The sequence below is a fragment of the Cucurbita pepo genome, chromosome LG11, assembly GCF_002806865.2.
Source record: "Cucurbita pepo subsp. pepo cultivar mu-cu-16 chromosome LG11, ASM280686v2, whole genome shotgun sequence".
Classification (NCBI taxonomy): Eukaryota; Viridiplantae; Streptophyta; class Magnoliopsida; order Cucurbitales; family Cucurbitaceae; genus Cucurbita; species Cucurbita pepo.
The window spans coordinates 481,232-495,505 of NC_036648.1; the positions used below are offsets into that span (position 1 = coordinate 481,232).

Here is a 14,274-nt window from a genome sequence, read left to right on the forward strand (position 1 = left end):
AACCATGCATGTATTGTACTATGTTTTTTTTATTGAAAAATTGTATCTTTGAAAGGACCTCTTCAGTGATATTTAAACCGTTTATTGTCTATGAGAGTAATGAACTGAACTCTTTTACCAACCAAATTAAGGGGTAAATTTCAGGAAATCAAGCTCACTAGTTTTCTAGCAACAAGGTAGAGAACCAGTCTTCAAAATGATAGGAATACAGAAATTTAGACAACCGGAGGTAGAAAGAACTAATCGACTCTTGAACAGAAACGTACATAATTCGTACTATTTATATCACACAATTAAAGGTATTTAAACCATTTATATCACACAATCATTTATAATGGTGTATTTTAGATCACTTCTTGTCCATTTTTATAAAGTTCAATTGCTCATGTCTTACTTTCGCAACATATTTAATAAAAAAAAAGAGCACTATTCCTTCATTCACAGTAACTCAGTAAGATATAGAGCATTTTATATTATTATTCAAGGCATTTCCTCGAATCAATTAATATGTGGCGCATATGCAAACGCCACTCTCCAAAGGGCTCGAGGTTTTCTCGCACACTCTTTGCAGATCAACAATAAATTTACTTCTGGAAACCACCAAATTGGTATTGTTGACCAGAAAGTTGTGAAAAGAAATCGTCTCCAATCCCCTGCGATCCTGTCCGACCAAGACCAGACCCTGCACCCATTGCTTGCCCCATGTGATAAGTAGGTGCCGGTCCTTTCTCCCTCTCGTTTGAGAAATCGCTCAGTCCGCCCACCACACCGACATCTATCAGGGAAACCTTCTTGGCTGCAATGCATGCAAGCAACTGATGTATTAACTATTAAGGGTGCTACGAAAACAACGCATACGAGGAACCATCGTTCCCAAATACAATAAATTAAGAGAACTAAGAAAAGATTTCAAAAACTGATGTGAAGTTCAAATACCTATTTAATACCATACGTCCCAATTAGCTCAAGAAGAAAGGAAGAAAGCAGGGAATAAAGAAGAAGGTCAGTGAACGGGATTGTGACAGTTAAGATAAACTTACGAGCGGAGATATTAAGATCAATCAATCCTCGACTAAGTGAATCTGCCCAAATCCCAGACTTGACCTGGAAAGTATTCTTCTTCGCTGGAGCTGTTGAACTGTTGATAGATTTTCCATCTAAATTACTAGATGGGCCACCAACAGGATTCTGGGAAGGTTCTGAGGACACTGGTTCAGAACGCGAAGAAGTTGCACCCAAAAAAACTGGTCCATCAAAAGAGTTAAGTGGAAGAGCAGCAAATGGATCCACAGTTTTACTGTCTCTTTTTGTGCTAGCGAAGTTGGTTTCTGTTTGCACAACCGGCTCAGCAGAGGCAAAAGGGTCAATTGGTGCAGAAACTGAAGCGGGTTGTGAAGCTTTAATGTCTCTTGCTGCACTGGCAAAGTTAGTTTCCGTTTGCACAACTAGCTTAGAAGAGGCAAAAAAGTCAATTGTTGCAGAATCTGAAGCAGGTTGTGAAGCTTTACTGTCTCTTGCAGCATCGGCAAAGTTGGTTTCTGTTTGCACAACCGGCTCAGGAGAGGCAAAAAAGTCGACTGTTGGAGAAACCGAAGCCGATTGTGAAGCGAATAGATCAATCTCAGTCTGTAAAAACGATATATTTTTAATAAAAAAAACAAAAGAAAATCAATAATCAGAAAGAGGCACTTGCGAACTCTCCAGTCATTTTCGTGAATATAATTTTTTTTTTATGAGATAATACTTATCGACTTAGTTTTTGATGAGCTAATACTTTCATGGATCGAAAATTTTGATAAAGATAATGAGTAGAAGTAAAACGACCAGATCACTGTCAAAACATCAAAATGCTCGTTGGTATATAAAAATAAAAATAACTAGTTGTTAAGGTACTGATATGAATCCAACAGGCGCTTATCAGGTACCATCCAACTTTCCAAGACAGAGATAATGCTCTTGCTTAATTATTCCTAAAGAGATGCATATAAAAACAGCTAGACAACGTCTAGTTTGGCAGAGATGAGAATTTCTGAAAGATTGGATTTCAATCGCATACCCGAGAATTTCCAAAATGTTACCAAGAAACGCAAGGGCAAAGAAAAAGATGCACAGCTTTTTTTGAGCTAAATGTGATACTATTCTTGAACCAAGAAGCAAGTCTTTAAGTTAGCTAAATGCAAGAAAGTGATTGCAGTAGCAAAAGGAATTTGTTTTTTCTCCTCGTCTATGGAAGAACGTATTCATGGTGGAATTTAATGACGTTACTAAAAATCCAGAAGTATCCTTTACCTTTGATGGGGAATTTGGTTCCTTTTCCACTTGCGCTGAAGCTGATACAAAAGTAGCATCTGCAAACAGATCAACCACCGGAGAACTGCTGTCGGGCTTTCCAGGAGGAACAAGAGTTGGAGCATCCATGAGATCTCCGATTAAACTGTCTCCAAAAAGATCCACCTTTTTGGGGCTTGGTGCAGCAGCTTCTGCCAAAAAGTTCAATTCAGAATGAATTATTCATTTGTTTTTCTAGTGTTAGCCTTTTTAAGGGTTAAGATTGTCTAACCAATTTAGTCATCAACGATATTTCATTTTTCTAAAACGGTAATTTTAATTGAAGATCACAAGATTTCTCTTTTAATATTTATTATTTATGATTAGCACAACTCTCTATTTCTGGATCTTCCCTTGCATCATTAAGTTATCAAATGTAGTTGTCAACGAACTACATGAAATTAATAAGGAAGAAGGGTTTTACTCATCTATGGAAACATCCATCAAGTGATATCTTACCACGATGATGATTTTAGTATTTATACTAGTCCTTATTAGAGTCTTCAACTAGACTACGCTTGTTATAAGCCAATTAGAAAATTTTAGTCGACTTTAGTCAACACCAAGAGAAATAGTTTGATACTATAAATTTCAGATAAATGGAGATACAGTGACAATGCAAGAGAAACCACTGAGAATTTCTATGAACCAAAATCAGCGCATGGTGGATCATATTTCACCTACTATCAAGATAAACAATTTCATAACGCTCCCTATTTACAAACACAAATTTGTATTATATTAGACCATCTCTCATAATTTATGCATTAAATCAGCGCATGTCATTAGTTTCAAACTAATTTTATTTTATAATTAGCTTTCCGTTGGTTGTATAAAAACCTAAAAATTATTTTATATTGGAACAATGATCAAGACACATAATGTAAGAAATGGTCAAGGAAAACTTAATTGTGACAATTGAATTATTTAAAAAAGAATCATGCAAAATAAGTACAAAAAAAATTCTATTTTATAGTCCTATTTGTAAATAGTATATAATGTCCATCTACTGGAAAATGTCCACTAGCACCTAAGCTACAAAGCCACGTTCATCATTAATTCACCAATTATCTTATTGCAACAAAAGAAGCACAAACATTTCAGAATTCAAAATACTAACTTGTGGTGGTGGTGGTGGTGGTGGTGGTGGTGGTGGTGGAAGTTCCACGAGGATCAAAATCATCAAAATCTTCGTCAGAATTATTTGTAGGGGTACTAGAACTGAAGGAGGCAATCTGATTTGCAGAGTCTTCCGACTTTTTTGATGGCTTTGATGTACCAAATGATGTTTTACCTTGATCCTTGCTGAAAAAGAATTCTCCACATTATGAAGCAAGGCAACATAAAACTATAGAGCAATCTCTGTCTGTTTATATGAGACGCCTATAATTAAAGATCAATCAATATGAAACTCCACATAACTTCTCCAGAATTTAATAACTCCTACCATAGATGCAATAACTTCTGATCAACTTTTCATTTTAAAAACATCATCCACTGACATTTCTTCAGTTATATAATTCTTCAATATATATAGAGTTCAAACAAAACTCAACCTAAGAACCACGCCTCAAAGGAACAGGCATTGTTTGTTTGCAGAACCTTCTACAAGCATCTTACATCATTTTTTCAATATAAGAAACGATAATATAATTCATTAAAGGAAGAACAATCTAAGGCCACTGGTAGAGACAACCCCCGCCAACAACCTATTTTCTGAATCTAACATCAAATTCAGCCAATAGAATCAAGTAAAAAGGTAATATTCAACAAGTACATACCTGCTGTTTTGTGCAGAACCCTTGCCATAATCCTGCTTTACCCAATCTGACTTTTTAAAATCATCTTGATCATTTTTTTCCTTTCTAAATGAATCCCTGTTGCTGCTCCTATCACGAAATCTATCGCCTCTAAAGCTACTCTGACCTTGATAACTATCACTGCTATAAGAACTACTGCTGCCATACGAGGCTGAACCTGACTTGTAAGTAATTCCAGTAGAAGAAAGTCCGAAGTACCTAACAATTGTCAGTACACTAGTTATTCTAAAAAATCAATTCATGTACAGTGGCTAAGTTCCACCATAACAACCCAAATGGTTGGTATTGAAACAAGCTGAATTTACATGTGGCAACATGAAAACCAGTCTACTACTAAGTCTCCCTTCAAAGTGGTACATATAAAGCTCCTAAACTTACGGTGCATCTTGTTCAATTGCCTACATCCACTAATATTGGTGTAAAGGAAAATAACTATATGGAGTGAGTTAAATGTATTTATCAGAAAGTCAGCGACTCATAAACAATTTGGCCAAGTCCAATGCCAAATAAGCACAAGATGCTAACGATAAAGATGAGACTATGATTTAGGTAATGGTTGATTGAAGGGAGGGAAAATTTCCTGCAAGCACAAAAAACAAGCTAAAACACATGAAATTCAGCCATCGCAAAATATTGACGGAAGTCAAAGATAATGGCGACACTTGTCTTCATTTCGTTGATACAAGCATCTCCAACATATTTAATATAACTGACCTTGCGGCATATTACCATAACTCTAAGGAAAGCTCACAGATTAAAGTCCAAGGCATAAAGATATAGTCCAATGTTGTAGCTGCTACTGGAGTTTATTGTTAATGTCATTTATTAACTACAAAATCAGTAAAGGTTCTACCCCCATTCTTTTTAATATTTTGACCAAGGATCAATTAGTGAGGAAAAGCTCGGAAATATAACTGTCCGTTCGTAGGTAGTAAATCTAGGAAAAGAAAAAAGAATCAGATTCCTTAAATGTTCACTTACTTTTCACGATTTGCAGCTGCTTTGTTTCTCACTTCTTGTATTTTATCTTTATCATTCAAAAGGGCTACAATGTTTTCAGCCTTCTTCCTGACATTTATGCCCATGTCCTTTCCATTTGGTTCAACATGTTCAAAACTCGAGAGCGACTATCCAACATAAACAAAACACAAAATAGAATAAAACTAAGAGTCTCTTAAGTGTTGAGCAGCATCTTAGAGAAAATTTTAGAAACATTGTTACAGATATCTGGAAAGTATGTTCGATAATGTCATCCACTGCACGTTCAGATCCATGTGCCACCAAATACTCTATAACAGCCAAAGCCTGAAGAAGTTGACGACACCACTCATAAGCAAGAGTGGGATGTAAACTACTGTTTTCAGAAAATAAGAACATATATAACTGGGAACCAATGAAGTTTTACCTTATAGACAAGACGCCAATTCTTACCAGTCTCACTCAATCTTGTCCAGAGAACATTCATAACCATCTGAGTTTCAGAACTGAAAAATCAAAATCAATCACGAAACAAAAGTAAGTGCTTGATTGAAGAGGGAAAGAAAGATATGGGAGGAGATGGAAAGAATTGTAACTTTACAATTTCTTTGTAGCTTGCGCTATTTCTGCTAAGGCAGATCCATGAGGACCCCATGGTTCATCATCTGTTGCATCCAGCACCTGTAGCAGTGATGACAACCAGCTATGAAATCACATTCAGAATTTCTATCCTCCAACAATAGAATATTAAATACTTCATTAGAAATTGGTCTGCTCTGAAACTTAATCCATTGTATCTGAAAATGCAAGTCCCTAAGTGTCATCCGGAACATGACCAACCAAATTGAAAATCTACCTAAATGGCACTTGGAGCTCAAACGGATGTGATTGCTGTATGGGTTTGGATGGAATTGAGGACAAGAGTTGGCACAGACCAGACACGTAGCTAATGCTAACCGCCATTGTGGGAGTTGAATGCTACAATATTAAGCAACATCAATATCCCCGAAATACACCTAATTGGTGCTGGAAATTAACAGACCAGTGGTGTGACAGTTTTTAAACAGATATATTTCCTCCTAGTGTGGTTGAATTATTATATTTCATCTTTATAGAGGTAGGACAGCAGCAACAAGGAAAATAGCATAAGAAGTATGCAAACTATTCTCCTGAGAAGGGTGGGGGTGGACATTGATAATTGAACAAACGTGTTGAGAGTTTCTTACATCCATTAAGACACAGCAGAGAGAATCCATAACAACAACGAGGTACACATTTAAATCAAGATATCATCGATAAGCAAATGCATTGTTCAAACCTTCTGTTCGATTTCGGGAACCTTCAGGACCTTCAAATTCACCTCCCTCTTTCTGTAACAACGCATAAATAGATCAAATAAAAAAGGAAGTCCCGCCAAAAAATAAAAATTAAAGCTAACAGAAGGTCGTCTTCTATCTAGAAAACTATACATAACGGAGGGGGGATTGATAAAGAACAACTTGTTCGAGCCTCACATTTCACGGACAGTTTGATCGAAAACCTTCATGAAATCCATAATGGATCTGCGAAATCTGTCACACAAGAATTGAACCAGAAAATATGAGAAATTGGAGAACGATCTACGCAATGGATCCAAAAAAAACAAAAAAATAATAATAAATCAACAGCTGATATTGCTAAAACTAAACGATTGTGAACAAAAAAAGAGAAACGGAGAAGAGCTAATGTACCTTTGAGTAGCAGGGAAGCTTCAGATCCTGGGAAAGAAGGAAATCAGGCCTCCGCGATGATTTTTCAACTTTCTTTTTATCGGTGATGGTTGAGAGAAAAGCCCGAACAGACGAGACACCACCAAACCAATTTTCGTAGCGGAATTTGATTGTTTAATTTAAATATAACTGAAAATGTTCCAAAAGTTCGCGCGATCTGAATAGTATATTTAATCTCATGAATATTTAGTCATTTTATATAATTATTATTTTCCAATATCTTATAATTGTAAGACATTCTATTTTATATTTTTTAATTTTAATAAATAAATCAGTTTCTAATATGAAATATTATTTTCAAAATTTCGAGTATAATTCAGGTAATCATTTAAAGTAAATCTTCATTTATTTTTTTTTAATAAAATAGCATATTTAAATATATAAAATTGATATTAAATTATTTTAAATAAATAAAACAAGTTCTTGCTAAATTGGAGTGGTGGACCGGTTTATGTACCAACACTTTTTTAGACAATTAGACGATTATATATATATATATATATATATATATATATATATATATATATATATATATATATATATATATATATGTATATGTATGTATATGTATCTGTATGTATGTATGTATGTGCGCGCAGTCACGCTTCTCTAGTTTTCACAACAATTGTATGGAAGTCGTTCTTAGAAGGACTTCTTGGATAGTCGTATCAAATAATTATGCTGAAAATTTGTGAAGGTGAAACTAAAACAACTTTTGAAAGAGAGACATTTTTTTAGATGGATCGTTGTTCAATAATGATTAAGGTAAGAAATTTTGGATGAACTAACGTGATGGGTGCAAATCTTGCCACTCGAAAACACTCAGTGTTGACCACATCGAGAGAGATGAAAGTGCAGGTTACGACAATTGGTGTAGTGGTGTTAAGCATCCCAAGCAATATAGAGAGAAATCGTAATGTCGACTAGGGATTGTGGAATAAAAGAGCTATAGGAGAATGAAATAATAAAATTAATAATAATAGAGTTATTCTTAAATTTAGGCAGGGAGGGCTCACGAGAATGATGGCCCTTCTTCTACAACCTTCCATTCTTATCCACTCCAAGTCGTACGGAAGATCCGTCCAAGTCGACAACAAAATATCTTGTCATTATTCGTTGCAGTCATTTGGATTTATTCAATTTTTTTGTTCTTTTTTTTCCAAAATCAAACAACACGTACATTTCAATCGTAATCAAAATTTTCATTACTTAAATTGTTTTATTCCTATTCTAGCAATGAAAAAACCCATTTAAGGAACTAATTGAAGTAATGTATTAAGATTTAAATCTTACATGAACAAGGACGAGGATTGAGCGGCAGTATTGTGAAGCACGTTTATACACAATATTAACATTCACCCATTTACAGAAATTAGTAGAAACTTGAAACAAAATACACAAGAAAAGGACGAACAGATTGGATTCACAGAGAAACTCAATTAAAGAAACAATTCCAATCCATGGCTTCTTCTTCCTTCTGGAATTAGTTCCGAGATCCGGCCAATATCAGCGGCCGGACACGCTCCACCGAGTTCTCTCTCATCAATTTCGCGTACATTTGGGCTCGTAGGTTTCTCCCTGATTCTACTCTCTCCATTGCTGGTTCTTCTTCGTTATCTCTGTCCCATGAATCAAATGCGCCGGAGTTTCGTCGGAAATTTGGACCGAAGCCGGAGATCCCCGGATTCGTTTTTAATTCATCGAAGTGGAGATTGTGCATCAATGCGACTAATCTACTGAATGATTCCCCACCGGTGGTTAAAGGGCTGATCGGAGACATAGGCGGCGAGTCTGACGATGATGATATTAGGATGGACGTCGGAGATGATACGGCAGAGGCGGTGATTTCCCTGCCTCGGGGAGACCTGATGCTCTGTTTCCCTGGGATTCGGAGTTGCTCCGACGAGTGAGCGAAGAAACAGACCCGCCTTCGGCAGCCTGCTCCGTCACGGCACGGCTGAGTCCGGTACCGATCAGGGTGGAGCCAAATTTCGAAAACTCCATGAGCGTACTCACAAGCGTCTCCTTTCATACAACACCCATGACGTAAATCCGGACACTCGGTGCCGGAATAGTTGAACTTCCTCGGATCCCGGCGGCGAGCCTTTTCGCCGGCGTGGGCGTAGGGACATTTGGTCCAATCGTGCGACCTCCCACGTGCGCACGCGCGGACTTTGAACTCGTACATCCGGAAATGGTCGCACGTGAAGGCGTCCACAATGGCCGGCAAGTCTTGATCCTCCCAGAGAGATGAATCGTAGTCCATAACCGCCGCCGTCGGCGAATCGAGCGGCGACACGTTGCCCGCGGTGAAATAGGATGGGATTGCGGCGGCGGGATCGTCGAGGGAGTCCCAGGATGAAATGTGAGGCGTGAGATTGAGAAACATTGATTCGTTAATCATGGTGAATTGTGAGAGAAGGATGATGCAGTGGAAGGGTTTTTGAAGAACGGAATGGGAACTGCCAGTTTTTCAGGCGGAGAGACGGTGGTGGGATTTTGTTTTTCAACCGTGGTTGGTTACTCAACTACCTCCTTGTGTTTTCCCCCTTTAAATATCTAGCGAATCCTTGGGGCATGCTACTCTGCCCGCATGTCCATGCTAATATGATGCACTTTTCCTTTTCTTTTTTCTCTCTTTTTTTTTTTCTTCTTCTCATTCCCTTAGCTTCAAGTTTAAGACATCCTTGATTTGTACTATTTTTTTCAGTTATTATATCATGAGTTAGTGTTTTTAGTTAAATTATAAAAATAATTAATTTATTTTATAAAACACCCCAAAATTCAATTAAATTAGTTCTAAGATTAACCAAATTTTGTATATAATTAATAAAAAAAATTAATTAAAGATAGGATTGAACTAGTCGAACTACTGATCAACTAAATTTTAACAAAATAAAACAAAAATCATAAATTTCTGTTATTTTAGTTTTTTCTTCGGTAAACTTTATCATTTTTCGCACAAATGAATTGAGATAAAAGTTAAAAAATTAAATTACCCTGGCATAGGAATACAATTTTTTTATATAAATTTAACAATGATAAAAGTGATGGATGAATGGTTGACGTTTAAAAATGAATTTATTTATGGGGAATTAAATTGTGTTTAGGTGTGGATGTCCTATCCAAGTAATTTTAAATAGACAAAAATTGGGGGAAGTGGTTATATTTTATAAGAGGGGGATTTTAGAGGACAAAAGTATGTGTAGGACGTGGACAAATATAATCAAGGTCACATGCTGCAGGGGACACTTGGAGGAGTCGGATGGAGAATAATAATTATTTTTTAGTTTCCATAAAAAGCAAACAAAAACAAAGAGCCTGTTTCTCTCATCCACGTGGCCGAACGTGATGAGTTAAACCTAGATATTTGTCGACGTGGAGGCTGTAACTTGGCGGTGATGGTTTGGTCCTGCATGATTCTTGGCGCCACAAATCAACAACTATCCACGTGGCACACTTGATCTCTCTTCAGCTTTATTATCCCTCGAGATTCTCATGATCATGACCATTGACCATACCTTCTTTTTTTTTTTTAAAATAAATATTTAAAATTTTTGTAGGCCGATCTTTATCCGGAACGATAGACTTGCGTGTAAATGCTTAGAGGATTATCCACAAGGATATTCCACGTGGCTGATTTTGATTGGCAAATTAGCCTAGTATAATTATATAAAATAATATTATGATGAAGAAAAGTCACACCAAGCGTCTTTTTAACTTTTTAATTTTAGTTTTAATTTTCATATTTTGCTTAGTTGATAAGTTCAAACCTACTTTCATCTGCAAATTGTCTTATTCTTTGTGTTTAAAGTGTCCCAATGCTTTACTAAGAAGCATTAATTTTACATAAATCTTTAGCTTAATATTCCTTTTTAAGCCTCACGTGAATTCATTTCTTAATTAACTTTAATATTATAATTTTTTTTAATAATTATTTACAACTTGAGCCTGTTTAGATCTCTACGAATATTTTTTTTTTTGGAAAAAAAAAAAAGAAAAAAAAAACTCAATAATCTTATCTATGTTTATCTTTGTGGGCCGAATCATGAAGATTGGGCTACCTTTGTGGGCCGAATCAAACAATTTTCCAGCCCATATTCCGTGAATACGAACTAAAACGGAATTCAACAGCCCAACGGCCCAACGGTCCAACGGTCCATTATTAATATAATTTAACTTATTTAGTTATTAAATTTTAAATATTTTATTTTATACTTTAAAATTTCAAATGTAATATTTTATTTTACCTTAATTTGATTAAATATTTAATTGAATGAAAAAAACATATAAATCAATTAAATCTTCAAATTAATTAACCATTTATTTTTTATTATCCATCCAACCAAACAAAATTTTAAGTATATAATATAAATAATAATAATAGTAACAGTAATTCAAACATCTACATTTTAATTGATAATATATGCATGAAATATATTTTAAGTAGAAAGAATTTGAACGTTTAATTTTACTTCACGTGAAAAATCACGAATTTCTATTAAGTTTAAATATTTTTAGAAATTTCTGGATAAATTATTTTAATTGAGGCCATCAGCACCTAAGAGGGCAATAATTTATAATAAAATATTAACTATAGATTTAAAAAGGATGATAATAAATTAATCGATACCGTCTGATATTCACGAATATTAATTTGTTTTTTTTAAATATATATTTAAAAGATTAATCCTAATTAGTATTACAGTTAATCAAAAAGTGCGTGTAGGAATTTTGTCTCCTCTCGGCCCCGCCGCCACGTGGCTCCACAGTTCTTGCTGCCGCCATACCGTTACCGGAATCTCTCTCTCTCTAGAGAAATGGAGTACCCCAGCAATCGAGGAGTTAGCATCGTACATTTTTTTGGGTAATGTGATTAATGGGGTTTTGGGAATTGATGTGCTTCGAGATTCTACACTGTATCTGTGCGTGTGTGTTAATTTTAAGAGAGAGAAACCTCGCCGTCAGCGGCGGAGGGGAAGAGACAATTGACGGTTGGAACTGGGAAACTGGGTGGTGCTACGGTGGTTGCAGTGGGAAACAGGAACAGCTCTGCCGACCTGGGCGTTTTCCGGTAGGGCCTTAAATCTTTACATCTTGACACAAATAACCAAAAAGAATTAATATTAGTATATATTTGTAAAAAAAGGAAAAGTAAAAATGAATAAAAAGACAAAGAAATATGAAAAGAAAGGGAAACCAAACATTTTATGGGCAGAGGTGGAGATGTACGAAATGTTTGGTTCCAATTAAAGTGATTAAACGTTCCATCTTCCACTTTGCTAAATACAAATAAACATGAAAAAAAAAAAAAAACAGGTAGGTTAGGTTTGTGGAGTAGAGATCCACAGACACAGTATATTACATGACGTGATCTTATAATGTCACGTCTCCTTATATATGTTTCTTAACGTACATATCAAATCTAACATCGTTTAAGAGTTGGTATGAGTCTACATCTCATTCAATTCACAATTAACATCATCATCCCGTATTAGTAATTATATAATTCCTAAATTTTTTGTTTTTAAGAAAAAAATAGAAGGAAAATGGTGAGAGGGTTGAAAAGGATGCACTCACTAACTTGATTGAAAAGGAATGGAACATAAATATGGAAAGGGACAGTGGATTCTAAATCTCACCAAATAAAGCAATAAAGTAAATGCAAAATGGAGGGAGAATAGGCATTCAATAATTGACTTAAACTCATAAAAGACTCACATAATTTTCTCAACATTAAAATAACAAATTAAAGTTAAGGAAGTATACTATATAATTATATCATATGGTAGTATATGGTATTTAGGGTTTGCCAAAACTATATATTATAAAATATTTATTTAGCAACTGGTTGACATGACACCAACAACTTCATGTTCATCCATGTATATCAATGCCCAAAAAAAGCTACATCCTGATTTGATTGCATTTCAGACACTCGCACCAATAATTTAACTCACTGTTCTCTATATTGGGGTTTCTACACCTATATTCATATATACACATTTTTAAAAATTAATTATTCTACCTAATATAAAATTTAAATCCATTTAAAAAAAAAAAAATCAAATGTTCACTATGAATCTGTTCAAGAAAACATAATATGACCTAATTGGACACTTCATCGGTAAAAAAAATATTATATTTAAGGAAAGTTGGTCGTTAATATATTCAAACCTACAGTGAAGCTAGAAAATCAGCATAGAATGAAGGACGACCCTAATGTTAGGTTGATAAAGCCAATTTCTTGGGTTACAGGGGACTTAAGTAAAGGTGTTGCGTAACGAAGAGAGTTGATCAGTCACTCGAAAAACCCTCGATGTACCGTTGATAGTTTAGTATATACTCTCAACCAAAGATTTGGAAATGGACATATCGGGATGGACCGGACGAGAAGAAGAGGGGTATTAAGAGTATTAGGCATATGGGATTGATATATTTGAAAAAGCTAGTGAATAAACTAAAGTGGAAAGGATTCTAAAGGTGTGGAATTTAATGGGAGGAAGATGAATACTTGGGAAAAGTAGTAATGTGATTAGACAAGAGAATGGAGTGAATAATTGGTGTTCATATTTGATTCGTAAGGTTGATGAAGTTGTACATAATTTAGGAAGACTAGAGAAATAAAGAGAAGTAGAAGGAGTATTTAGCAAATAATAAGAATAGAAGGACTATTTGTGCAATTATTGGGTTCAGCCTCGTTTGTACAAATTCAGCCTTTTTTTTTTTTTTTTTTTCCTCCTCCCCCTTCATCACCTCGGAGTGCTCTGTCCCTTTGCCCTATCTTTTCACTGTTTACCCTTCAAAAATCTGTGCCCTTTTTCTTTTTAGCAATGGCAACAAATGGAAGAATAAAAGTAAAGATAAAATAAAAAAATAAAAAAAAGATAATGATATAAAGTCCATATAACACCCAAATATTATCCATTCAATTTGCATAAAGAACCATATTACGTATGTTACCCATTCAATTTGCCTAAAACCATCCATCCATACATACACGTCCTATGCAGCCACCCAAGTTGCCGGAGACAACGCCGCCTTCCTGTTGCGACTGACGCAATATCTACCACTCCTAAGTGTGCATAGATATGAAAATATTATTACTCAGAATACAGATTTAAGAATAAGAAAAAGAATTGGGATCGAATGTTCAATCTTCATTGATATTCACCACCTTTAAATAGGATATAAGATACTAAATAATATCTACCAAGAAAATATAAACTAACTAAATCCGGATAATAAAATCAAATATACTACTATTCAAAGTCAACTGATTACGATATCTAAAATATATTTCCTAACTAATATATTCTGTAAGATTACGAATATCATATATTCCATAACTAATTCAAACTAAAATAAGTTGCACTAAA

General features: G+C 35.0%; 2 protein-coding genes across 4 annotated transcripts; both read right to left on the bottom strand.

Moving 5' to 3' along the window:
* Window positions 1–328: 328 nt before the first annotated feature.
* Window positions 329–7,006, bottom strand: LOC111806186 (clathrin interactor EPSIN 1-like). Of its 3 annotated transcripts, none has more exons than XM_023691566.1 (12): window positions 6,857–7,006; window positions 6,641–6,697; window positions 6,445–6,496; window positions 5,728–5,807; window positions 5,554–5,632; window positions 5,370–5,453; window positions 5,130–5,275; window positions 4,110–4,346; window positions 3,449–3,633; window positions 2,290–2,480; window positions 1,041–1,626; window positions 329–796 (listed from the first exon to the last, which is right to left on the bottom strand). In XM_023691566.1, the coding sequence occupies exons 2-12, from the start codon at window positions 6,679–6,681 to the stop codon at window positions 585–587; spliced, it is 1,893 nt and encodes a 630-aa protein (XP_023547334.1). In that variant the 5' UTR covers window positions 6,682–6,697; window positions 6,857–7,006; the 3' UTR covers window positions 329–584. The 3 variants fall into 3 exon arrangements, with proteins under 3 accessions (XP_023547334.1, XP_023547333.1, XP_023547335.1); XM_023691565.1 differs by having other exon boundaries at window positions 391–815; XM_023691567.1 differs by lacking the exon at window positions 6,857–7,006 and having other exon boundaries at window positions 391–815; window positions 5,723–5,807.
* A 1,138-nt stretch (window positions 7,007–8,144) lies between these two features.
* Window positions 8,145–9,492, bottom strand: LOC111804991 (zinc finger CCCH domain-containing protein 20-like). Its single transcript, XM_023689838.1, has one exon. It carries the CDS (start codon window positions 9,297–9,299, stop codon window positions 8,379–8,381), a length of 921 nt encoding a protein of 306 aa, XP_023545606.1. The 5' UTR covers window positions 9,300–9,492; the 3' UTR covers window positions 8,145–8,378.
* Between the last annotated feature and the right edge of the window lie 4,782 nt (window positions 9,493–14,274).